Genomic DNA, 27,297 nt, shown 5'->3' with positions numbered 1-27,297 from the left:
GGTGTTATTGTTACAGGTAGGCTACCGGCTGGTATCATGTAAACGGCTTATATGCTCTCGCTCTGAAACAGGAGAAATAAATGAGACATGGCAAAGTCTGCGTCCGTTTCTCATCTCGCTCAGCAGAAAGAGAAAGACCGCAAAGCGGGACAAACTGACGTAACGCCCCGGGAGCACAATATGCGCCACACTGCCCCCTACTGACGAACTCCAGAATTACTCCTGATTTCTAAAATATATTAGCGCAAATAAATGGTAGAAACAGGTTAATTACCCCTGAACAAAGTTCAAAAACATTTCTTTATAAAATTACAAAAAACTACCACAAATGTGATAACAATTTACTGGGCATCACATTATGGCAATTCATTTTACTTCATGTAATGTGCTTGCATGACAACAGACAATAGATTAGTGGAAAATTACTGTGTGTCATGTGTCATGTATGAGCTGAAGACGTCACATCGACATCCTGACCTTTTCTTAGAAGCGGTTGAGGCAACGTTTCCTTTCACAGCAGAAAACTCTGATGTCTGTATAAGAATAAAGCACTTCAAAGACAAGAGGGTTTGGACACACACACACACACACACACACACACACACACACACACACACCGGTGAGTTTAAACAGAGAAAGTGAAACTATCATCACTGTGAGCATCAGTGCAGTTACTACTAGATCCTGAGGGAATATAGTTAAAGTTCGAGCACATTCAACATGAGTTTCCAGATCTACTTTATAGATATGAGACACAGACGCAAGAGAATAGCAGTTTCTGTGGCGAATTCAGAAGAGGAGTTCAGGAACACCACAGTGCAGGAGTTAAAGAGAAAACTCATTCCTGAAGACCAACGTAAGTCCAACACTTCAGTCTTCTGTGTACATTAGCTGACATATGTGAAGTAGATTGAGATGTTAACACAGAAAATCTGTATAGACTGTTATAAATTGGGAAGCCTGATATTGAGAAATTTGCAAATAAATAACATAATTCAGAAAGCACAAATAAATAAGGAAAACATTGCTCTCTGATATTGTGTGTGTGTGTGTGTGTGTGTGTGTGTGTTCTCTGTTCCTCATGTTTCTTCACAGTTGAAGACACTATTCTTCGCTACCGCTACCACATACTGGAGGATGATCACACACTGGGTTTCTACGGCATTAAACATGAGGATCATATTATCGCAGTGCACCGTAGAAGTATGCATTATTTACACTAGTATTTGACATTATTTATAGTCTTAAACTGACTGACCTTTTCATTTCAGTCCCTAGAGTGAGACCCCAGGGTGACTCTTCTCCTGGTCGTGAGTCAAAATTCCACATATGCTTGTTTTCTCTATCAGTGGATTTGTATTACAAACATTTATAATTCCATGTTTACAGCGTTTACACACATCAGACCTTTTTTTGTTGACATATCAGTTTTATGCTTCATTTTATGGCAATATAACTTGAAACTTTATTATGATGAGTGTAAAATACTTTTGATTATTTTGTTTGCTGTTTCTTCACAGTCAAACATGAGGATAAAATTACTAAAAAGTGCAGTTGCTTTGGACGTATGTATTACACAAGTATTTGAAATTATCAAAGCATTTATTTATAATATTAATGTAACTGGCTTTTTCATTTCAGGCTTCTCACCGCCACAAGAGAAGCCTTGTGCTCCCGGGGCGTCCACAAGGGACTCTATTGAATGGCCTGTGTCAGAAGGTCAGTTTCTCTTCTGAGTCTAAAGTCCACAAATGCTTGTTTTCTCCATCAGTGGTTCTCTTACGAGAGGTCTCTCGTACTGCGTAAGGTATCTTACGCTAGGGGAAAATCCTTTTTCTGCGAGATATTGAAGCCAAAAATTATCCTTAATTTTTCAATAATGCAAAACGCGTTGCGGCAGCATACAGACACAGGCGAGGCAGCTCTGGCTGCTCTGCGGCAACTGCAGCAAGCCTACCGAGCGAGGCCTGGCGTGACGTCAGACCCAATGAGGGCGCTTCGCGCCCGCTGCATCACATCCCGCCGAAACGGGCGTGGCCTAGGCCTATAAATACCACTCGCAGGCAGCTATTATCTGATTTTTCATCCTTCAAGCGAAGCACACGCATCGCTGGATCCGGAGAGAAGCCGCGCCGTCTGAAAAAGCACCTTCAGCGGGACGAGTCACTGAAGTCGCTGGCCGCGCCGCCTTCCTTGCCTTCCTGCGACGGGGACCGCCACGTGATCTGCGTTTCCTGCCTGGGTGAGGAACATGCAGCTCTCGCGCTCGCTGACGGCGGCTGCCCTCATTGCGAGCTATTGCCCTTGGCGACTCTGAGGACTCGCCTGGCATTTTTCGGCGAGACTGCTCCCCCGCCCGCCGCGGTATCGCGCCGTAAAAAGCGCCGTGCCCAGCGGGTCCCGGAACCTTCTCCCAGGTGGTCTTCGCCCGAGCAGCCCGCTCACAACCGGCTGGATGGCTTTTGCCCGGGGATGCGCGCTTCGCCTGCGTCCAAACCAGCGCCTTTTCTTCCTGAGCTACACGAAGAAGTCGCTAAGTCCTGGAACGCCCCCCATTCAGCTAGAGTGCGTCCATCTGTTTCTTTGGCATTCTCTGCAGTTGACGATGCCAAGAACAGGGGATACCATTCGCTGCCGCCGGTCGAAGAGGCGATAGCGGCCCACTTATGCCCGCCCTCCGCTGGATGGCGTGCTAAGCTGGCCCTACCCTCTAAAGCTTGCCGCACGATGTCAAGCCTGCTCCGCCGCGCTTTCTCCGCCGCCGGGCAAGTTGCGTCAGCACTGCACACCATGGCCACGTTGCAGATCTTCCAGCCCGATCTCCTCTGAAAGTTGGATGAGAAAGGACCTGATGCGATCTGCGTGCCGGACGTAAGAAGCGCCACGGACCTCGCTCTCCATGCGACTAAGTCTGCAGCACAGGCCATTGGACGGAGTATGGCCTCTCTCACTGTAACTGAGAGGCACCTGTGGCTAACGCTCTCAGAGATGGCCGAGTCCGAGCGCACCGCGTTCCTCGACGCTCCGCTTTCTCCCGCTGGCCTCTTCGGATCCTCCGTGAAGGATTTTGCGGAGAGATTCGCCGAGGTGCAGAAAGCGTCGCAGGCTAATAAACTACCCAGTGCCCACAAACACTACGTTATGCATGTCTCAAGGTTTCTGTAAAAAATGAAACCAACGTGCATTCGCTTCACTCAAGCGAACAATGCTTTTCGGTGTGGTAAATGTGCCCGCTATCCCGCGCCCACATCCACACACAGACATGACAGTTCCTACGGGACTCACCCAGCCCTCCCCTCTCGGTTGACCGCCGCAGAGGAGTCAAGCGCGGGCAATCTGCCCGCTGTTATCAGTGCGCCCCCTGCCTCAAATGTCACGAGCGCGACGCTTATGTTACAGCACACCGAAGCCTCTCCGTCGCTGAGCGAGCTATTCATGCGGATGCATGGGCAAGGCTGCCTGGGGTTTCGAAGTGGGTGCTAGACATTATAAAAAGAGGCTATTCGCTGCAGTTTCGCCGACGCCCTCGCCGCTATACGGCGAGCGCCGAGACCACGGTGAAAACTGAAGTAGAACATTTACTTCGAGCTGAAGTTGCGAAACTATTGAGCAAAGGGGCCATAGAGCCTCTCTCTCAAGTTCAGAGCGAAGGAGGGCTATACAGCAGATACTTCCTGGTACCGGAAAAAGACGGGGGTCTCAGACCCATACTAGATCTAAGGCAACTGAACAGAGTGCTTGTGAAGCGACAGTTCAGGATGCTCACAACCACAAAAATCCTCGCGCAGATTCGCCGAGGAGATTGGTTTGTGTCAATAGATCTGAAAGACGCGTATTTTCAAATACAGATAGCGTCACGTCACAGGCGATTTTTGAGATTCGCCTTTGAGGGTCAGGCATATCAGTACACAGTCCTGCCGTTCGGTTTATCCCTAGCACCCCGTACATTTACGATGTGCATGGATGCAGCACTCGCACCCCTCAGAATGCGGGGCATTCTAGCCCAATCTCGCTCAGAGCTCACAAAGCACACGACCATTTTACTCAATCACCTCGAGAATTTGGGTCTCAGAGTCAATTGGGCGAAGAGCTCTCTGTCCCCCAGTCAGATGATATCTTTCCTGGGCACAGAGCTGGACTGGCTGTCCATGATAGCACGACTATCACCACAGCGCGCGGTAGACATTCAGCGCGCAGCGAACTCTTTCCGCTGCGACGCATCTGTCCCGCTCAAGAAATTTCAGAAGATGCTAGGTCTCATGGCCTCAGCATCATCAGTGCTCCAGCTGGGCCTGCTCCGCATGCGCCCACTGCAGTTCTGGCTGAAAGCGCGAGTCCCACGCCGAGCGTGGACATCCGGTCTGCTTCGTCTCAAGGTCAATCAGAAGTGCATCGCAGCTCTGAAACCTTGGAAAGCAAACGACTGGTACTAATCAGGTGTAAGCCTGGGGACTTCCTCGAGAGTGAGGTAGGTGTCTATGGACGCATCCACCTCAGGATGGGGAGCACTGCTCGAGGGCAGACCGTTCTTCGGCCAGTGGTCAGAACGGGAGAAGCTTCTGCACATAAACTGCCTCGAAATGCTGGCAGTAGACAACGCACTGGCGCGTTTTTGTCCCCAAATAAAAGGACGCCACGTCCTGGTCCGCTCGGACAACATGTCTGTGGTGTCCTACATAAATCGCCAGGGCGGCCTCAGGTCCCGGAACCTGCACAGGCTAGCAGAACGCCTCCTGGTATGGGCTCAGCGCAACCTGCGCTCGCTGAGAGCAGCGCACGTGCCAGGGATCCTAAACATAGGACCAGACAGACTGTCCAGGAACAATGTTCCGGCAGGCGAATGGTCTCTACACCCACAGACAGTCCAACTGCTGTGGAAGAAATTGGGCAGAGTGGAAGTAGACCTGTTCGTGTCTCAAGAAAACGCTGATTCCGATTCCGATTCCGGTTCCGGTTCCGATTCCGATTCCGGTTCCACCAAATGAATCCGTTTTCGGTTCCGGTTCCCATTCAATACAAATTATTAAAACAACTAATAAAAAAATTAAAAATTGTAGTAAGGGGAAAATGCACAATCCTTTTTGTGTTTATTTCTTATACTTGTCAAATGAGTTTAACAGACTGGTAATGTCAACAAATTCAACATATTATTTACCAATTTTTGCAAAAATAATTCATTTTTCTGAAGGAAAATAAATATTTCTGCATTCTCTAAGTTAATTTGGGACCTCTCCTATAGCTTATTGTATCTCCAGCAGTGGAGAATACCCTCTCAGAAGGGTAGAATATGTTTGAACACACATGTAAGATCCAGACAGGTGAAACATAATATTTCGATTTGAATGATTGATTCATAAAGACTTCACTTCATTACTGGATGAATCTAGCAGTTAAATAAACAGAACTCCATGCGTCTTTGGAAGAACATTGTAGCCGGAGCTACTTCTCTATGTTTATTTCTATGACGCGGGCGAGTCACTCAGGCACTGTGCTACTTATTCTCGAACTATAAACTTTTATTTCAGTACTTCTGTGATCATTTGGATATTTGTAGCACCGAAATACCGATACTGTGTTTTTGAAAAGATTGTGAAAGTAAAGCTGTTTCATATTGACAACTGCTCTCTCAGCGACAGCACAAACAGATTTGAATGTTCCAGTGTGAAGTTTTTGTCATTTAGGAATAAGATCACGTGGGTGTTTGAATCGAGATCGTCTCTCTCTCTCTCTCTCTCTCTCTCTCTCTCTCTCTCTCTCTCTCTCTCTCTCTCTCTCTCTCTCACTCTCTCTCTCTCGGTTCCCACACTTTTCGGTTCCCAACCCTAGGCACCAGTGCTGCGATTATCCAGTTCTGAGGATCTGGATGTCGTCAGCATTGATGCAGGGGATTTTGAGGATTCTCCACCTCATACCCCAGCCTATGAGGAGCTTATGGAGGTTGTGACTTGCGCTGTTGCTAAATTAAATATAGATTGGCCAGCCGAGAAACAGGAAGAACATAAGAAAAGTTTACTAGATGAAAGGTATCTACCTTCTAGGTCAAAGCCTCCTCGTCGGGGTTTACCGTTTTTCCTGATCTCCACACTGAGGTGTCGAGGTCGTGGAAGAAACTGGTATCATCTCGTGTGTTTAATCCACAAACATCGAACTACAGCAAAGTTATGGGTGTTAAGCACCAAGGTTATGTGATGATGCCTCGGGCTGAAAAGACGCTTGCGAGCTATCTCTCTGCTGAGGTAGCATCGTCACTAAAAGCCTGGCGTTACCCACCAAACCATTAAAAGCCACTTATGACCGAGGTGGTGTGGGGCGCTCCACGGCTTGAGCGACTCGCGGTTAAAGGCTGTTTGTGTTTTATTGTTTTTTTTGTTGTTGTTGTTGTTGTTCCTGTTTGAAGTCAGAGTTCAGTGCACACCTTATGCAAGTTGTGCAGCTCATCAAGATGCATACGATTTTGAAAGCTTGGACTTTGTTTCTGTGGATCCTTTTGTGCGTTCAACCTGCATGGTCGTGCTGGAGCTCACCGGCAGATTCACAAACCATCAACTCAGGCATCATGATTTATGCTCAGGCTGATCTTCTAGATCTGCGACAAGTTTCATCTAATATACCAACATCGTCACTTCTGGATTTAATCCCCAAGCACTTGCTGAGGAAAAGAATCCGTCGGATAAGGGGATCAAGAGGAGGAATCAGGAACAGGGTGAGAAGACGGGGAAGTAGGCTTTCATTACCTGCCGTTGTCTTGTCAAATGCGCGGTGATTGCGGAATAAAATATGTTCCTGGCCCTGATAATGCTCTTGCAGCTGAACATATTGCAGACAGTTATAATAATGCTGTATCCAGAGTAGCTGATCAACCTATCTTTTTGCTGGGAGATTTTAAAAGCTGCGATGTTGGATCATTGCTTCCACAGTTAGAACAATATGTTACCTCCCCAACTCGTCTGGAAAGAATGTTGGACTTTTGTTTTGGTAAGATACCTGGTGCTTATGTCTCTAAATCCCTCCCTCCCCGTGGTTTCTCAGACCATAATGTAGTACTGTTGTTGCCAAAATACAGACAAAGGTTGAAAACACACAAGATCCTAACAAAAACTATTCAGGGGTCCGTTCTTCGTACGTCGCTAACTCACTTAGCTGGATTTGATTGTTGGCGATTTGGCATGATCTTGGATTGTTTGGTTCTTCGACGCTCATCCTGGACTTGCTGTCATAGCAACATGTGCGCAAACTTAAACCTGCTCGGGAGCAGCTTATTTCATGTTAACAGGATTAGATCCGATCCCGGCTTCATAAGCGGAGCTGATACGGGAAGTCCAGCGCAGCGCGATAGTGCACTTTCTGAGATATATATTTTTTCTCGTGATTCGTGAGATTGTCGTTTTTTGTCGCTTTTATGTTTAAAAGACAGTTTTATTTTATTTGTTTAGGCTATCATAATTTTTTATGAAGATCATACAATCATCACCAATGCCGATTACAGATATGTCACTCAGGCTTCACTAACGTGATTGGTACCATAGACTATAGGCTACCATAGACTGCCATCAAGGCCTCAATGAAGGGGATTATGTGAACAGAAAGGGGGTTCACAATGTAAATGTGCTGCCCAGTTACTATTGTGATTCTTAATATCCCAGATTAGTAATATTATATCAAAAAAAAAAAAAGGCAGTTGACTAAAATCTTCCATATCACAAATGTGAAAGCAAAATGGCCAGGATCTGTGCATGACTTAAGAATTTTCAGAGATTCACATTTATGCACATTATTTGAAAGTGGTAAGAAAAGTTCCACAATTAAATATCAAGTTCACTGTATTACATACACTTATGCTGATCCTAACAGAACTGCATTTTTTCATAGGTGATTATGACATGTTCCTGCAGACAGGTGTTTTATGACCCCATTCCCTGACCCAAACCAGTTACAGTGCAGCTCTAGCCAGGACAAGGGCACACAATGAAATGAACTTTGGCTAACTAAAGGGAAGATTTCAGTGTCTGAAAAGTCTGAGGGTTGCACACCTGACAGGGCCTGGGACATTGTTGCATGTGCCATATTACACAACATTGCCAAAAAAAAAAAAAATTAATTAAATGTTTAATAAAAGACAAATATGCTTAGTTCCTTGAGTTTTATTTCAATTGTTCTTTGTAAAGAAAAGCCAGTGGTCAAGTGCCTGCAACAAGAGATATTAGACACATGCCTCATGCAACAAATAAAAAGGAAAAGTTGTCTCTACACTGCCCACCTGTAGGCCTATGTGTCCTCTGTGTGTGCAGACTCTTCTGTAAGCCTTTCTGTAGATGTGGAATCCTGCAACTTATATTGCAGCCATAAAGCATACAAGTTATTTATGCACTTGCAGGTAGGCTAGTTCCTCCATATGACAGTTATCTGAGAGGGTTTATTCACTGTCCAGTGCAATGGAAACAAATGGACATTACAAAGTCTTATACTTTCTTTCCTTTGGAAAGTTATATAGAAAATGTCCACTTACTGCACATATTTCAGCCACCACTTTCTTGGGAACAGATACAAGTGTTGGTGTATTATGTAAAAGTGCACAAAAGAGGAAAACACAATTTCATTACAGTGAACTACACTGGGGAAAATGTGATCAATAACTCATGGCAAAATATTTTTACATTAACATAAGTTTATCAGTTTTCACTTTCACAAGTCAAAGCAATTCATCATTACTCAAGATAACAGTTTAAATGACTATACAGCCTTAATTTAACGCAGCAAAAATGATTTTACAGTGTAGGCTACTAAGATCTTTTCTATTTTTTTCTCAGCCTTTTTCTTGGTTGCTTTTATAAACAGAACACCATTTATTTAACAGTGCCTTTTATAAAAGAGACTATAATATAACTAAAAATTACCATTATGTAGAATATTTTTGTACTTCACTTTTATTTGTTCCCATGTTCTAGTGTGGTGACTGACATTACAGTGAACAAAGTAATTATACAATTATTAAAATACAAAAATATAGGCTAATAAGTGATAAAAACATCTAACATGGCCACTTCTAACAGATTTAAATTGTCTGCTACTTTTTGCCAGCCCTCTCTCCTGGCTTTTGCAGACTTTGAGGTGTTCCCTGGCGTTTTGATTAAACATTAAAATTCCGAATAAACTTCGACTATTAGTTCTTGCTCTGCGGAGGAGAAAAACTGAGCGCGCTCTTTGGCCACGCTGAGCAGCCAATAGCAGCGTTGCTGATCAATGTTTCTACTATCGATACATATCCCCTTTTAACCAACGCATGAACGCGCAATTATCTCAGATAACTCAATCCAGCGATACTAATCATATCCGGCAAGTGTGTTCGAAGAACCGAGTTAGCCAGATCATGATTCGCACGATGATATCATCTTGGATGTGTCATTTGATCTCGAATGTAATAAGCAACGTACGAAGAACGGGCCCCCGGTCTGGAACAATGATTCTGTGGAAACCCTGAGGGGATGTTTTGAACTTACTGATTGGGGGATGTTCTTTCAGAGCAGCGGGAGAGACCTGGACATGATTATTGATTCCATTTGCTCATATAGGTCCTTCCGTGCTGGCAATTGTTTTAATGAATTGAAAAAGGAACTGAGAGATAAAACTAGGTTGGCCAAGCTTCGCTTTAAAGACAAGATGGAGGAGAGGTTTATTGGAGGAAATACAAAAGTAGCATAGCAGAATCTAAATACGATGATGGGAAAAATTAAAGCTTCAACTCAAGTTCATAGTCCAGACCCTGCTTCCTTTGTAGAGCAGCTAAACACTTTTTATGGCAGGTTTAATTTGACTAATCCTGGGAATGACTGGGACCAGTTTGATATCAGTAGTGCCTCTACACCAATCAGTGTGGATGAGCAAAGGGTTGTTTCCATCCTTTCCAAATTACAACCAAGGAAAGCTCCTGGTCCAGACGGACTTGAGGGCCGCATGTTGAAAGAGTACTCAGCCCAACTAGGTGGTATGTTGACTCAGTTCTGCCAACTGTCACTGAACACAGGGTATGTACCTAGAGCATGGAAGGAGACAACTATTATTCCTCTTCCTAAAAAAAAACATGTCAAGGAGATGACAAATTTTAGACCTGTGGCACTCACTTCGATTCTTTGCAAGTGCATGGAGAAGGTGGTGGCGGGGGAGCTTACCACCAAGGTAGCTGAGTGTCTGGACCCGCTCCAGTTTGCCTATAAGCCAAAACAGGGAGTTGAGGATGCCAGCTTAACTCTCTTGGATAAAGTGACTGGACACCTGGACCTTCCGAACTCATTTGTTAGGATTTTATTTATGGATTTTACATCTGCTTTCATCACAGTGAACATTTGTCTATTACTGAATTGCCTGCAGAGACTACAAGTTAACTCAACTCTTGTTCTATGGATTAAGGACTTTTTTAAAGATAGACCCCAACATGTCAGAATGTATGGTTTTAAATCTAATAGTATTATTGTAAATACGGGGGTTCCTCAGGGCTGCGTGTTATCGGCTAATTTATTTTCTGTATATACGAATGGAATTAAGCATGATATTAATGGTATGTCCCTTCAGAAATATGCTGATGACGTGGCTTTGGTGGCTTGCATAACAGATGAGCAATCCCTGGTCACATATAGACAATATGTTGATTCTATGGTCCAAAAGTTTCAAGAAAGTTCGCTAAATATATCTCAGTGGGACCTGCATACAATAGAAGGGGGTTACAGAATTCAGTTTGGTTCCTGTCTGCCCAGATTTCTAGGGGTCCTCCCTACGGTGGTGGACCCCGAGCAGGCTCTGGTTATGGAGCAGGAAGTACAGACTACGAAAGGGGGCTACAGGAAAGGTTCCTCCTCCCAGCAGGGAGTCAGGGTTTTACAACTGTTACTTTGTTCCAAAAAAGAATGGGGGTCTGCGTCCTATTCTAGATCTGCGCCAACTAAACCGCTGGGTTCAGAAACTCAAGTTCAAAATGCTTACACTCAAACAGATTGTGTCACAGATTCAGTCCGAGGACTGGTTTGTCACGATAGACTTGAAGGATGTGTACTTCCATGTAGCCATCCATCCTCATCACAGGAAGTTCCTGAGGTTTGCTTTCGGAGGCGAAGCAAACCAATATCGGGTTCTTCCGTTCGGCCTATGTCTATCACCCTGCACTTTCACGAAATGTGTGGATGCAGCTCTGGCTCTACTGAGATTCCAGGGCATCTGCATATTGAATTACATCGACGATTGGTTGATTTTAGCTCAGTCTGAGCAGATGGCGGTTCGGCATCCAGATGTTGTTCTGTCCCACATAAAGATGCTGGGGTTGAGTGAGGCTCAACGCCAAGAAGAGTGTGCTCCTCCCGTCTCAGAGGACCACTTTTCTAGGTGTGGTATGGGATTCGACAACGATGCAGGCACAACTGTCTCCTGCAAGTATTACTTCGATTCTCTCAGCTGTAAATGGGGTAAAACTAGGCCAGTCACTCACTGTGAAACAGTTTCAGAGACTGTTGGGTGGTCTGTTTTGCATGATCAAGGTAACACGGCGATGCCTACGTGCCTTAGTCATGTGGAAGAAACATTGGTTCCTCGCCCAAGGCCCAGTGCTGGGGGCTTCTTGTTGTTGCGTAACGCTAACAACAGATGCTTCCCTCACAGGTTCGGGGGCGATCATGAGTGGTCGCTCGGTGAAAGGTCTATAGCCGGACCATCTACTTTCTTGGCACATAAATCGGCTAGAAATGATGGCGGCGTTTCAAGCGCTTAAGCACTTCCTGCCAGACCTGAGAGGTCCACACGGACAGCACATCGGTGGTCTCTTATATCAGCCATCAGGGGGAGCTGAGGTCACGTCACATATGCAAGCTGGCTCATCAGATCCTCCATTGGGCCCAATGGAAATGGCTATCTCTCAGGGCAGTATATATTCCGGGGCATCTAAATCAGGGAGCGGATATTCTGTCGGTGCGGGGCCTGAGGCCCAGGGTATGGGGGCTGAGGCCCGGGGGAATGGAGACTTCACCCCGAGGTGGTGAATCTCCTTTGGGAGAATTTAGGTCAAGCTCAAGTCGACCTATTTGCGTCCTCAGGGACAACTCATTGTCCCATATGGTTCTCTCTAAGCCCCAGAGGAGCTGGGTGCGATGGTTACACCTGTACGCTTTTCCCCCGATATTTTTGCTCCCGGCAGTTCTGAAGAGGGTTCGCCGGGAAGAGGCCCATCTGTTACTAGTAGCCCAGTACTGGCTGGCCCGAGTTTGGTTCTCGGACCTGGTGTCCCTTTTAGACAGCTCTCCAATGGAGATTCCAATCAAGAGGGACCTACTGTCCCAAGCAGGGGGCACAATTTATCACCCTCGTCTGGAGTTGTGGAAACTGTGGGCCTGGCCCCTGAGGGGGCCCAGCTCATAGAATCAGGTCTCTCGGCCGAGGTTGTGGAGACCATACTCCAATCCTGAGCTCCCTTCACGGAAAGACTGTATGCACTGAAATGGAAACTGTTCTCTGCTTGGTGCGGAGAACGGCAATTGAATCCTTTTAACTGCCCTGTTGGTACAATACTCGATTATTTGCAAGAACGTTTCTCTGCGGGGTTATCTCCTTCAACCTTAAAGGTGTATGTGGCGGCTATATCTGCTTACCACACTCCCCACACTAATATGGAACGTTCTCTTAATATTTTGCTGACCTTCACATAAAAAAAAAAGTTCTAAAAACATTCAGAAATAATATCTTAATGGGAACACCAGCAAAACATTCTTAGTAAATTTCTTTGTTTGCTGGTAAAGTTGAACTGAGTTTTTATGGCAACTTCTCAAAATCGGGCCGTTATCATCATATGCAGGGTTCACCAATCTCGGTCCTGGAGGGCCGCTGTCCTGCAGAGTTTAGCTCCAACCAGCTCCAACACATCTGTTTGAAAGTTTCTAGTATGCCTAGTGAGACCTTGATTTGCTGGTTCAGGTGTGTTTAATTGGGGTTGGAGCTAAACTCTGCAGGACAGCGGCCCTCCAGGACCGAGATTGGTGAACCCTGATATGCTTTACAGAACATGTGATTTCATACAATTTACAGAACGTTGGTCAAAACATAGTTTTTTTTTTTACATTTTTAATGTTTCATGAGATTTGTGCTTCATCATTGTGTTATTGTTGAACTTTCTAACATGCTCTCTATGAGACATTTACTGTATGATTGACATTTCTCTTCTTTCCTGTCCTATATCAGTGGAAAGTGCACAAGTGGACAACAATGCACAGAAATGAACAATTATCCCACATATCCTCTACATAATATAAATATAAAACTTTATTATGATGAGTGTAAAACATGTTGAATTATTAATCCTTCATAAAATTAAAGTTAAAGGTACAGATTGACAGATTCATGACACGATATTATTCAGTTTCTGACGGATCTTTTGTTCTGTTCCACATCATCTCTCATATGTCTACCTGAAGATGATGAAGATGAAGATGATGAAGATAAAGATAAAGGAATTCCCAGGTCCCAATCTATGGATAATTTATTATGTGACATGAATAAGCCTCAGTGAACCCAATGAATAATGTTGAATAATGTTGAATAATGTTGTGTATTGTAGTTCAGCCTCTCATAATCATCACATCAATCACATGTGTGTTTATATCAGTTCACAGACTGTTTACTGAGACTGTTTACTGAGACTGTTTACTGAGACTGTTTACTGTTGTTCATATGAGCTCCATTATAAATTCACTGAAATATTTCACTTTCAGAGGCTGATATCAGAAGAGAAAATGATAGTTAATGTTATGGTAGTAACTCCCATGTGTCAAACTCAAGGCCCGCCACATTATTTTATGTGTCCCGTGAGAGCATATGATTGTCTTAAAATTAGAGATGCACCGAAATTTCGGCTGCCGAAAATTATCCGTTAAAAATTAAATTTTTTCCTTCAAAAAAGGCAGAAAATATGCGTGTGTGTGTGTGTGTGTGTAATTACATGCGTTGCATTTATATTCTGGGTTTATATGCTTTTCTGTACATAGTATGGTTTATTAATAAGGTGTGTACAGAATTTGATCTTTTAATACCTTATTAAGCCACGTTAATAGTTTTTCACGTTAAGCGTTAGAATGTCCTGTATTGGGGGCTGCTACTTTTTGCTTCAGCTTTTCGAACGTAGAAGTATGATAAAGGCATGATAGGCTATATACATTTTATGTGGACAAAGGCATATTCTATACATGACTACACATGTCCTTATTAGGCCTAATAAATATGTCATTTTAACCCCCTGAGGTCGGCTATCGCGCCGGCGCGATAGTCTCGTTTTTTTCCTTATAAGTGAAAAAAAAAAAAAAAAAAAATACTTTTTATTTTATATGCTTGTGTTATACATCAATCGATCCTGTTAAGTGTGTATTATTTTTGTGTATACTCACAATAAAAACAAAATGTTGTGCTTTTCGCCAAATAAAGAACAATAAACATGATGCGAGTTCTGCTTTCTCTCTGTCAGTGTAGTCAATTCTGAAACGCGTCCGAAAATGAACCATAACTCAGCGAATACTCAGTCAAACAGACATACAGACACACAGGCATGAACCTTGAATTCTCTTCTTTTAAATGAAGTAATTTATATAAAAAACAAATATTCTCAGCTTGTGAAATCTGTATTAAAAGAGTGCGATTCCAGTCGAGCTCATTAGAGCTCATTCAGATGTAATGTGACTCCGCCCACGGAGAGCGCGCGCTATTCAAACGCAAATGTCTGAGGCAATCCTGCAAACTGTGAACTCCCCCATATCAGCTCGAGAAAACACATCAGATCATTGTACTTGTTTACACAGTCTCGCAGCGCTGTGAGGAATAATACTATAATGGAAAATTTACCTCAGAAGTACGAGGAGCAACAGATCCGAGGCTATGGAATAATGTAGTAAGTTTTTTTTTCATTCTCAAGTGCGGCGCGTATCTGTGCATGAATGAATGAATGAACGGCAGAGATGCCGCTGTTTACCACAACTGGCAAAAGACGGTTTAAATTTGAATCGTTTCTGTCTGTGAATGTTTCGCTTTTAGCAAACTGTATTGCTATAGGGTACTGAGTAAAAATCGAGTGAAATATGTTGAAATAAAATGTATTTGTATAAGCAACGTATTAAACTGCAAATTAACATTTATATTTCTTATAATAAAAACGAAAGTTACTATGTTACAGACATATGAAAGACAACATTTCATTGATTAGTTTTGGATAGATTATACATTTTTACTGTAAAATATCTGCCACCTCAAGTAAGCTTTTGTTTGCCAATTTTTGCTCATATGTTAAATATAGTATGTTTTGTCAAAAATAATCAAATGATAAGTTATAGTGTTTATTCCAATGTAGCCTAGGCTATATTCAAGTAATGAATCCTTAACTTTGAAATATGTATGATAAAATGTATACTTTAGTTTTTACAAAGAAAGATTACACTTAAATTGTTGTAAGGCAAGGCAAGGCAAGGCAAGTTTATTTATATAGCACATTTCATACACAATGGCAATTCAAAGTGCTTTACATAAAAGAAATTAAAATAATAACAATAAATAAGAATAATTAAAACAGTTAAGAAGAATAAAAAATAAAATACAGTACAGTACAAACAGTCGGACGAACATTGGCACAGTGCTCATTCATTAAGTGCATAGTTAAACAGATGTGTTTTGAGTCTGGATTTGAATGTGACTACTGTAGGAGCACGTCTGATCTCCTCTGGAAGCTGGTTCCAGCTGCGGCTGGCATAATAGCTAAAAGCGGACTCGCCATGCTTTGAGTGAACCCTTGGTATTTCTAGCTGATATGATCCTAATGATCTGAGTGATCTGTTGGGTTTATATTCAGTGAGCATATCTGCAATGTATTGAGGTCCTAGGCCATTGAATGATTTATATACTAGTAATAATACTTTAAAATCAATCCTAAATTTAACTGGGAGCCAGTGTAAAGACCTGAGGACTGGTGTGATATGTTCATATTTTCTGGTTCTGCTCAGAATCCTGGCGGCAGCGTTCTGTATGAGCTGCAACTGTCTTATGGTCTTTTTGGGAAGGCCAGTGAGGAGTCCATTACAATAATCCTGTAATCCTGCTGGTGATGAAAGCATGAACAAGTTTCTCTAAGTCTTGGCTGGAAACAAAGCATCTAATTCTTGCAATATTTTTCAGATGATATTATGCTGATTTAGTTATTGCTTTGACATGACTACTGAAACTAAGGTCTGACTCTAGTGTCACACCAAGATTCCTGACTTGATTTTTAGTTGTTTGACCCCTAGAGTGAAGGTATGCGTTCACCTTGAGAATTGTAACCTTTTTAATAAAAAAAATAATACAAGGTAGATGTAAACAAACTAATAAAAGGCAAATATAAGCCTTTTCTTTAAAATAATTTTTTATTGTGTTTTATTAGTGACAAATTTGGGGAGAGGATAAATATTCCAAAACTGAAAATACAGTATGAGAATTAACTGCACAATTACTAGACATGTTTTCCTTTTGATATTATAGGCCAATTTGCAAGCACAATTTGTGGAAAAATAAAAAAAAATTGAGATGCTTCCAACTGTTGCTCTTGCATTCTTTCTTGTGACACACCTGAATGAATGGCTCATTAAGTATGCAGGCCCCATTGTCTCCAGGTGCGAACCACTAAATATGCATGATCGTTGACGCCCACTCCGCATATTGCCTTTCCAGACAGAAAGTGTTTTGCAAAATTTAAATCAATGCATTGTGTTATGTGAATGATTAGGCAGGATAATTTTCACATCATTTTGAAGAAAAAACTCTTAACAACATAACATCTCGTTATTAAGACATAATTGAGTGGAAAAATGTCATCCGTGTTTCACATGTCTGCGCAAGTCTAATGTGCGCAAGTGTTTTGTTGTGTTTCGTCCCATCCGGCCTCCTATATGTTCTGCTGTGCTGGACCACACCGGTAACATGACCCTACACTTGTGTTTACTGATCCTCTCCCTGATATCTGCTCACATGCTCTCATAATAATAATAGCTTTTTAGGACTACTTTATTTTGATAATAGGTCCAAAAATAAATCTGATTCTGCTGCATAGAACTGGATGAAGAATAATGTATTGATATTTAATATTATTTTAATGTAGGCCTATTTTCTGTCCAATTTTAATGTTAATTGAAATAAAAGTGTGGTTATTTTATTTCATTGGCTTGTTTAAAATAAAAAAAATCAGATTAATTAAATGAATGTGGGTTGTAAGATTTTTCTTCCTGTTGTTTCTGAAACGAACAGAACTCTTTTAAACATTCCCTTCACTAAGGAGGAAATTTGGCAAGCTATTCAATCCATGCCCTCAGGTAAAGCTCCAGGCCCAGACAGGTTCCCACGCGAATTTTACAAGCAATTCTGGCAGGATATCAGCCCAATCTTAATGCCTGCAATTAATAATCTTTTAGAGATAAATTCAATTCCTGATTCTTGGTTCTCTGCCGTTATCAGTCTTATTTTTTTTAAAAAGACAAAGACCCTTTTGGAGTCTCTTCTCACCGCCCGATTAGTTTATTGAACATAGATTACCAAAATTGTGGCAAAAACAACTGATACCAGCTCTGAGTGATATGTGTTGGGTCCCCGCTATGATAACAGTGACTTTCTCAAATGTTTACAGAACAAGTGGGAACCCAGTGTGCCTGTATCTTTCTCTATTGCTGTTCTATTACAAGATAGAAAGTCTAAGGCCTTCAATAGCCCTACAGCAAACCTAACTAATCTGGTGCCTATTACATGTCAAACTAAATGTGGGGACAAAAAGTAAGACTAAGTTAGCACTTTTACACATTCGCTCACTTAAAAATAAATCACTTTTAGTCAACGACTTAATAACCACAAACAACCTGGATGTTATGCTTCTAAATGAAACCTGGCTAGAAGACAGCTGCAGTGCAACAATCCTCAATGAAGTAGCCCCCCTGAACTTTACTTTTATGAGTGTCTGCAGAGCTGTTAAGAGAGGTGGGGGTCTAGCTGCTCTTTTTAAAGATATCTATCAATGTTAGCAAATATCATTTGGGAATTACCCTTCTTTCGAATATCTGGGTATTGTGTTGAAAGGTGCTCCGCGCATTTTACTTATCATTATTTACAGGCCTCCAAAATACTCTCCAGCCTTTGCTGAGGACTTTACAGAACTGTTATCAACAATTACCTCAGAGTTTGACTGTTTTGCCATTGCTGGAGATTTTAACATCCACATAGATAGTGCAGAAAACAATATGGCAAAATAAATCAATACTGTTTTAAAAACGATTGATCTGACTCAGCATGTACATGGACCCACACACAATCGTGGACACACTCTAGATTTACTTATCAGTAAGGGTCTAAACATTTCACTGATTGTTATTAAAGCTCCACTATGTAACTTTGGTATGTGACCACAAGAGGGCGCAGTTTCAACAATAACAAAGGCGAAGCTTGATGACGCTATGAAGGAGGTGACGATGGGAGATGTCGTTTTTAATGCGTTTTCACCATAGCAATGTATCTAAATGGGATAAACGAATCATGATCACAGATGAGGTAATTTATTTGTTTTTGTATTACCTGTATATCTGATCGTATTATTTTATGTCATCATAATTAATGAACTGCAAGGAACGTGAAATGTTATACTATATTATCCCGTTACAACTTACAGCTATTTGTTAAATGATTTGTTGGATTAATGTTGTGCAGTGTTACATGTTTATGGTTAATGCCGTGTTGTTTAACGTGTTCAAACCAATCGTTCTAAAAGTAAATTTGAACAAACATTTGCAAGAAATGACTAAATATATTTTTTAACAACACATATCCGATTGTATTTAATTGTACTGCCATAATCTCGGTCACCACACGTGATAAAAAGCCTTACCTTAGTACAAAGAGCAATATAACTTTGTTTATAAGTGCTATTTTTGACAGTTGCATGTGTTGCAGGGAAACACAGATACATCCTCACTGGAATTATCAAATCCAGATGAGACCTGGAGTCCTCCTAAGAATATAAGGAATGTAGCATCACAGGGTAGAGGAGGACGAGCATCCACAGGAAAGAGAAGAGGGACGGGAAGAGCAAAAGGGATTGAAAGAGCGCACAGGGTGGAAAGAGAAAGTGAAGAAGTTGAAGTTGGCAGTGCAGCACGAGGAAGAGCAAGAGGCAGACAGAGGAGGGCTACAAGAGGAACACATACAGCTAGAGGCAGAGGAAATACAGCATCATTGAGTGAAGAGGACAGATTGAGGGTGGATAGGCTTCGGGAGGACAGGAGGTTGATGACACAAGTGAGTGTAGACATACTATCAAGTGCCCTGGAAAGGTTCTGTATTTGGTAGTAAAACTTTTTTTTTTTTTTCAGGAGATTATACAGGACATGTCTTTGGATGATGCAAGAGGTCTTTTACTTCGAGTTTTTAATAGAGAACCTGGCCTCATCCTTGATGTGCTTCAACCTAATGCTCACAGAGAGGATCAACCACTACAGGGTGTGCCTAGATGGTGCTTCTGTACAAATTGCAGGGAAATGCCATCAGATGTAGAAAATAAATGCTGTGGAATGACAGAGGCAACACATGTATAAGCAAGCTACCTCACATGTCTTTGTACATTTTAGATGAACATGTATTGCGATTGTCACGCCGGTTGAGAAATGATATTTATGCACTACATGACACACAGCAACCTGGGGATGACAACCGGGAATACCGCTATGCTGCATATAGAAATTATGTCTTGTGGCAGTGTGGTTCACTTGGGCCAAGAAATCGTGTGGTCATCCCCTGTTGCTGTGTGTGCACAATACGTGATAAATATCCTGACCCAAATAGCCAGTACACTGGTTTTATAGCTGAGGTTTTGTAATTGCAGAGCATGCTGTTGTTATCCTAAGTCCTGTCCTCGTTTAGACTCGTGTTTATTTTTGTGGAAATAACTGACTGGACAACTATTTATTTATGTAATGCTGCATGTAAATTATAATTTTTCTATTAGCTTGTTTAAATTTGATTTTATATGATAATTTTTTTTTTTAAATAAATGTTAATGTTGTGTTCTTTACTAACCGTATTTAATAAATACTGTATTGTCAGAGTAGTATAAATAAAAAACAACAATGTTATAGTGGTTTTGCAATATTTATTTGTTTGCATGATGTATATAAAATATTTCTATATCAAATATTACCTGTCTTCCAAAATATATACATGGTTAAGAGCAATTTAGTGAGGTTGCACACTCAAATTATATACGACCAAGGAAAATTAAATGTCTGATTCCAAAACTTTATAAACAAAATAACTTATTTTGGTTTAGACTGTCCAAAACAGAGCTCTGGTGGTGTGGATGAGAGGTTGTAATTCAGGGCTCATCTGTCTCACATAGTGTAGGAATGGCTCCTTTTTGGGGATAAAAAAAACATTGCATTAAGTACAGATAAATAAGCACAATGTACCAAACATTTCACTGATTCATAGCAATTGAAAAACAAACATACGCACCAAAGGAACTATCATAAATTATTAGCTTGTAACAGATATCTCAACAGCTACTATGCACTACTAAGCAAGTGATATTTTGATGGACATACCTATCCCTCTATTCACATGGGACTCAAGAATAGTGTCAATTGGTGGAGGTGGGACTTTTGGAATGAGGCCCAGTCTCCGTGGATCCTCTGGCCTTAGAGTCCGACGCCTTGGCATCCCCTTGTCAGCCTGTAGTCTTTCATGCAGAATTGCTGCCTGTAGATCTGGTATGTAGCTGTAGTCTTTGTTCACCTTCATAGCATATACCGTCCATCTTCCTGTTTTTTTTTAAACACTCGACGATAGCTGTAAAGTAAAGAATGATATTATATTAGTGATACAAACATATACCATATTTTATATGTCAATATGAATAACATAAACATAAATAGTTGTTTGAAAATCAAAACAAAATTGTTGAATTTCACAATCATACTATGCGATTGCCTCTTATGGAAGCAAGGCATGTTAAATTATGATATTCTTACATCTTTTCCCCTTTTTTGTTTAGCAGTGGTGGTCTATCTTTATAGTGGTTGTAATCCAGGGCTGCCAGGAGAGTTCTTGCCTCGTACACCATTGGTGAATAGCTGAACCGCTTGCTGGCATACATAGGCAAGTGGTTGTGGAACGCCTCAAGATGACAGGTCGATCTGTTCAAATATTTTGTATTTATATTCTCACACACAGGGTTACTAAACACATACTGTAACCTAATCAGTGTGTTAAATTAAATGATCTGTAATTACTCAAAAAAATAATTTAGAAAATTGTTGAGTAATGGAAAACGAAAAAAATCTAAAATCAATTTGTCAGTAAGGAGAGTGCTTCCTGTATTTACCTGAAAGGTAGATAACGGTGGACATCTCTGAGCCACCTCTTCTTAAACACTATTGCTTCCAATTCCTTATGAGCCTTCGAACCACTCTCCAGCCATTGTCTGTCTTGGTTCGCTGGCAGTGGCCCATGCCGGCAGTGACCAAGGTACCACTCGTGCTTGTTGGTTACGTGGTGAAGCACACTGCTCCACAGTTTCTAAAATCAAAATGTTTGAATATAATCACATAGTTTAACAAAAGCATAATAGAGATATTTTAGGTGTCGTGTTGTGTACTCATTATGCAGTGCTCTGAGCATAAATAGTTTTTTTTAATGTATAAAACCTATCACCAGCCTAATGTGTGAATAAAGACTCTAACATAGCACATAGTTGCACAGGAGTAGACGTTATATAAATTTAAGACATTTTATTTATTTATTTTTTTGTATGAAAGAAATTGGATAGAATTTGCTAGTGTAATACTTACAATAAACTGTTGCTCCGTGTCTGCCGTCTTGCAGCAGAACCAAAAGTGATTGACAATGTCTTTTAGCCAGTGGAGAAGGATCTTTTGTCCAGATTGCTGTGCAGCCTTAGTTTGCAAATAACATATGTGGTTTAGGACATTTTAGCATAAAACAGCATCAGATGTATACCAGCAACAAAGAGACTCAAGAATGACAAATTACCGCAGAGATCATCTTGGCTAAATTGTTTGCCCCATGCCATATGTCCCATGAGTGGACAATTCCTGTCTCTTTATAGCGACCAGTTGTTTTATCTTACAAGGGAGATAAGAGCAGCTTAAAAATCATACTGTACACATGTGTAACATATCAAAAGCCTTTTCTGGTAGTGGTTTCAATCATACAAACTTACTCATAACGGAGGCAATTTGTGTGTGAGCATCAGTGCAAATTTCTGCAATCTTAACTTCACCAAGAAGCTTGTCCATTGTCGTGACAAAAGCCTCTTTCTCCATGATCACAGAATTGCGTGCGGTCTGCCTCTTATCGATGGTAACAACTGAGATGATTTCTTTTGAATCATTCTCCATGGCAGTGTAGGAGCAATACTGGGCACAGTAGCCATTCGTCCATTCGTCCATTCGTCCATCTGCTGTACAGGACACAATAAATCTGTAAATGATCACTGATATACACTATAAATGATGAACAAGCATAGTATTAACAATAAACAAACATTGAAGAATTGCTATATTTGTTAAAAAATATTTTTATAAAGAAAGAAAATCTACAACAAAAACATGTATAAAAATCAACTAGTACATAATTCCTGTGGTTAATTGCTACTTTAGTCCGTTTCATTAAAATAACATGGAACATACCTAATACGACAATACCATCTTTACTCTTCGCACGTTGAATGGCTGCAGATCTCTTCTCCTCCCACACGTTCTTTATTGCTCCAATGCAATAGGTGTCCTGAATATTAAAAAATGTGTCCTTCCCTACAAAGCCCATGTTCATATAGTTGAATAGGTGTGCTACTTTGTAGTATTATTTCCTGACAGGAGAATGTTTGTGGCCATCATGAAATCCCCTGCCTGCATGCCGTATTTAAGAGTGGGCTGTGAATTCCACACCCATACTTTGTGTCCATTTGAGCACATCTAAAAGATCATGACACAGTAGATTAATTGCATTTACGCACTGACACATAATATGTTATACACTACTAACAATTTGCAATAAACACCAGCTAGTTCACATTAGTACTATGTGATTTTAAGTTCAAATTAAAATTTTAAATTTTAAGCTGATGATAATTACATTTACTTCAAGAATATATAGTATGATGTTTTGAATGGAACCTATTACAAAAAAGTCTATTTTTACGTACATCCAAAACCACAATAATTAAATATTTAAAAAGAAAAAAATGCATGTACATATATTTATCCAGCGTATGACAGTGCCAGTTCCTCTTGAAGAAAGCTGGACTTCAAAAGGTCCGGAAGCCTGGCATGACTCTTTTGTAACTGTCTCAATGAAATTACACCTCACCATCGGCAGCTGCAAAAATGTGACCAGGTGTTTCAGCATTGACTCATAGACGATTGATGCCTTTTGTCCAATGATGTCCTCTTCACACATGACATGTTGGATGCCAGAAGACATGGATACATGATCTTCTCGTACTGGTACTACTTCATTTTGCGTTGCAATATGAACGGTCTCTTCAAGGCCAAGAACTGGAAGCTCCTGAATCTTCACAAAGTCCGTTTTGACTCTTCCAGTTCTGTAAATATTTAATGTAAATACAAAATCTTTACTTTTGTCATATTCAAAGTTAAAAAATCTTTATTGTCACCCGGTAGTACGGTGTACATTTTAGGACATCCTCAGACCTCAGATATATGAAGACAAGGCATCATGCCTCAGACTAAAAGGCTTCAGTCATTGGACAAAACGGCATCGCGCCTCAGACTGAAAAGCTTCAGGTCTCAGGAAAAACAATGTCAGGTGTCAGGTCTCGTACAATTAGGCATCAGACAAAAAGGCATCAGACTAAAAGGCATCGGACGAAAAGGCATCAGACAAAAAGGTATCAGACAAAAAGGCATCAGACGAAACAGACTCAGACTAAAAGGCATCAGACAAAACGGACTCAGACTAAAAGGCATCAGACAAAACGGACTCAGACTAAAAGGCATCAGACATAAAGGCATCAGACAAAACGGACTCAGACTAAAAGGCATCAGACATAAAGGCATCAGACGAAACGGACTCAGACTAAAAGGCATCAGACGAAACGGACTCAGATGGAGTTTGAAAATTCGCATTGCCCCGCCCCATATGACGTCACATGTACGCGGTTCATAGCTCGAAAGAATGCTTTAACTCCATGATAGTTTGCCAACATACAAACTAGCTAGTTGAAATAAGGCATCTAAGTTTTTAAATGTGCAAATAAAACTTGCGAAATGCATGTTCTCTTCTGTAAACAACTTAATTAGTGTAACATTTCAATAAAGCAGTGATTTTAAGCAGTGATTTTAACAGTGTTTTAACATTTAATTAAAACATATAATATATACATAGCATATATATATATATATATATATATATATATATATATATATATATATATATATATATATATATGCTATGTATATATTATATGTATATAATTTTTAATTTTTTTAATTTTCTTAATTTTTTTTCATAACCTGTGATACTTTTTTAGGATACTTTGATGAATAAAACGTAAAAAAAAAAAAAAATCAGTTATTTTTAACCTTTTATTCATCAAATATATTAGGCAGCAGAACTGTTTCCAACACTCATAATAAATCAGAATATTAGAATGATTTCTAAAGGATCATGTGATATGGATGTCACATGTGACACTGAAGACTGGAGTAATAATGCTGAAAATTCAGCTTTGCATCACAGAAATAAATGATAATTTAAAGTATAATAAATTTAAAACCAATTATTTTAAATTGTAATATATCACAATATTACATTTTGATCAAATAAATGCAGGCTTGATGAGCAGAAGAAACTTCTTTCAAAAACATTAAAAATAGTAATGTTTCCAAACTTTTGGCCTGTAGGCTACTGTATATACTGTAGCCTATACACTAATTATGTTGAAGAGAACATGCATTTCGCGAGTGCATGTTTTAACATTTAATTAAAGCATATAATATATATGTATATATATATATATATATATATATATATATATATATATATATATATATATATATATAATGTGTAGGCCTATATATATGTATGTGTATATACTGTATATATATATATATATATGCTTTAATTAAATGTTACACTAATTATGCTGTATGCAGAAGAGAACATGCATTTCACGAGTTTTATTTGCACGTTTAAAAAGTTAGATGACATATTTCAACTATAGCTTGCATGTTGGCAAACTATAGTTAAGTAAAGCGTTTTTTTTTTTTTTACTTTTATTGAATATGTACAAGATAACAAGCGGATATAAAGGACATATAACTTCTACAGGAATTAAATTATATCAAGTATATGTAAAGCTTCACATATATAAAATAAATAAATAAATAAAAGACATACACAGAGGAAACATTATGCATCAGTGGTATTGTCAAAAATATCATCATAATATTTCAAGAATCTGTCACTTTTCTTGTTTTTAATCAACCTTAGAGACTTCAGAAATGTATCAAGTAAAGCGTTCTTTCGAGCTATGCTGTCCCATGGGGCGGGGCAATGCGAACCTCCAAAGTCCAAAGTCCGTTTCGTCCGATGCCTTTATGTCTGATGCCTTTTAGTCTGAGTCCTTTTCGTCCGATGCCTTTTAGTCTGATGCCTTTTTGTCTGATGCCTTTATGTCTGATGCCTTTTAGTCTGATGCCTTTTTGTCTGATGCCTTTATGTCTGATGCCTTTTTGTCTGAGGCTGTTTTGTCTGATGCCTAATTGTACGAGACCTGACACCTGACATTGTTTTTCCTGAGACCTGAAGCTTTTCAGTCTGAGGCGCGATGCCGTTTTGTCCAATGACTGAAGCCTTTTAGTCTGAGGCATGATGCCTTGTCTTCATATGTCTGAGGTCTGAGGATGTCCTAAAATGTACACCGTACGGGAGGCAAAAGTATATGCCACAAAAAAGTAATTCTACAGAATAGGTCTTCAACCCTGCCCCTATCATCTCATAGTCCTGCAGAGTTTAGCTTCTACCCCAACACAACATAACCACCCGATCAAGCTCTTTCGGGTCACTTTTCAAGATAACATTCTGAATTTGATTTTATATAATCTATGCAGGACAGTGATCTTTCATGAGCAGGGTTGAAGATTAATCTATTCTACATATACACAAGCTAAAAACATGACTCCTGTAGACAAACCTGAGACAGATGGAGGGTACATAATCATCATCTGAAGTGCTGTCCTCACTGTCTGTGTCCCTTGTGGCATCATCGGTATTTCTCCATTCAATCCTGCAAAATAGGCATTTACAATAGTAACAAAAGTAATAATAATATTATATAATTATTATAATCATCATTTATGTAAACAACAATTACATTTTTATAAAACCTACAAAAAAATGAATATACTGCAAATACATTTGAATTGAAAAAATGCATCTGAACACTCACACGGTATTCTGAAGATCATTGACATCTTCATTCAGGGTTATGGTGGACTCATCACTAACAATCATCTTTGAAAAACTAAACAACACATAAGATTTTTTTTTAAATTAATTAATAAGAATGGCTTGGTGAAAGATTGAAGTTTGTGAAAAATAAAACATCATAAAAGAATTAATAACATCCCTAAAATAATATATAATATAAAATGGCACCTTTCATGTAACTGCTCATCACTTTCTGCCTTGGAAAGTTGTTCTATTCCAGACTCCAGAAAACAATGCTCTCTGAAATGTACATAGTAGTATTTTAGCCAATGTAGTTCTATCAAACATCTTCTAGAATTGATATTCAGCAAATGGCTACCTGTCTGATTGAGAGTCACTGGAAGAAGCTATGGTAGACAGTGTCTGAAGAGGCATTACAGGTCTTTTACTCGGAGTTGACGTTGATGGGCCACCTTTTTGGAAACTGAAACAGTCCATTTGCCACGTTATGTTATTTTCTCACAGGTAACGTTATTGATAAAAAAATGCTACAGTGACAGAATGTACAGGCATGTGGTGTAATTCATATCTATTAAAATCATCTTTACTATAACTATTATGTTACTTGTACAATAAAAAAATAAATAATTGATTTGCTTACCTGTCTATCAATACACTCGCGAGAGCAGAGTCTCTGTCAAGTCCAAGATTGTCGCGCAGCTCTCTCCATCTCGAAAACGCCTGGTCGATATTTATCCTGGTTCCCTTTCAGTCGCTCACGTTCGACGTAACGTCGACGTGACGACGTAA

General features: G+C 40.2%; 3 protein-coding genes and 1 long non-coding RNA gene across 4 annotated transcripts in view; 3 read left to right on the top strand and 1 right to left on the bottom strand.

Moving 5' to 3' along the window:
* Window positions 1-27,297, top strand: part of LOC311071032 (uncharacterized protein) — a gene marked incomplete at its 3' end in the record, with an annotated part of 144,924 nt that overhangs the window by 17,022 nt on the left and 100,605 nt on the right. The gene's annotated exons all lie outside the window — the stretch shown is intronic.
* Window positions 591-14,315, top strand: LOC311071312 (uncharacterized protein). The gene is made up of 5 exons (XM_084095669.1): window positions 591-856; window positions 1,096-1,203; window positions 1,272-1,310; window positions 1,642-1,719; window positions 13,446-14,315. Exons 1-5 carry the CDS (start codon window positions 721-723, stop codon window positions 13,538-13,540), a joined length of 456 nt encoding a protein of 151 aa, XP_083951795.1. The 5' UTR covers window positions 591-720; the 3' UTR covers window positions 13,541-14,315.
* On the top strand, window positions 18,397-19,981 carry LOC311071324 (uncharacterized protein). Its single transcript, XM_084095678.1, has 3 exons — window positions 18,397-18,573; window positions 18,973-19,317; window positions 19,392-19,981. The coding sequence occupies exons 1-3, from the start codon at window positions 18,502-18,504 to the stop codon at window positions 19,611-19,613; spliced, it is 639 nt and encodes a 212-aa protein (XP_083951804.1). The 5' UTR covers window positions 18,397-18,501; the 3' UTR covers window positions 19,614-19,981.
* On the bottom strand, window positions 20,756-21,969 carry LOC311070539. The gene is made up of 4 exons (XR_014603685.1): window positions 21,864-21,969; window positions 21,398-21,591; window positions 21,045-21,209; window positions 20,756-20,862 (listed from the first exon to the last, which is right to left on the bottom strand). It is a non-coding gene; the product is annotated as an uncharacterized lncRNA (long non-coding RNA).

This window comes from Abramis brama (genome assembly GCF_963993115.1).
Source record: "Abramis brama genome assembly, chromosome: 20".
In the NCBI taxonomy this organism is placed as follows: Eukaryota; Metazoa; Chordata; class Actinopteri; order Cypriniformes; family Leuciscidae; genus Abramis; species Abramis brama.
The sequence above is the reverse complement of the archived record's forward strand: the minus strand, read 5'-3'. Positions and strand labels throughout refer to the sequence as shown.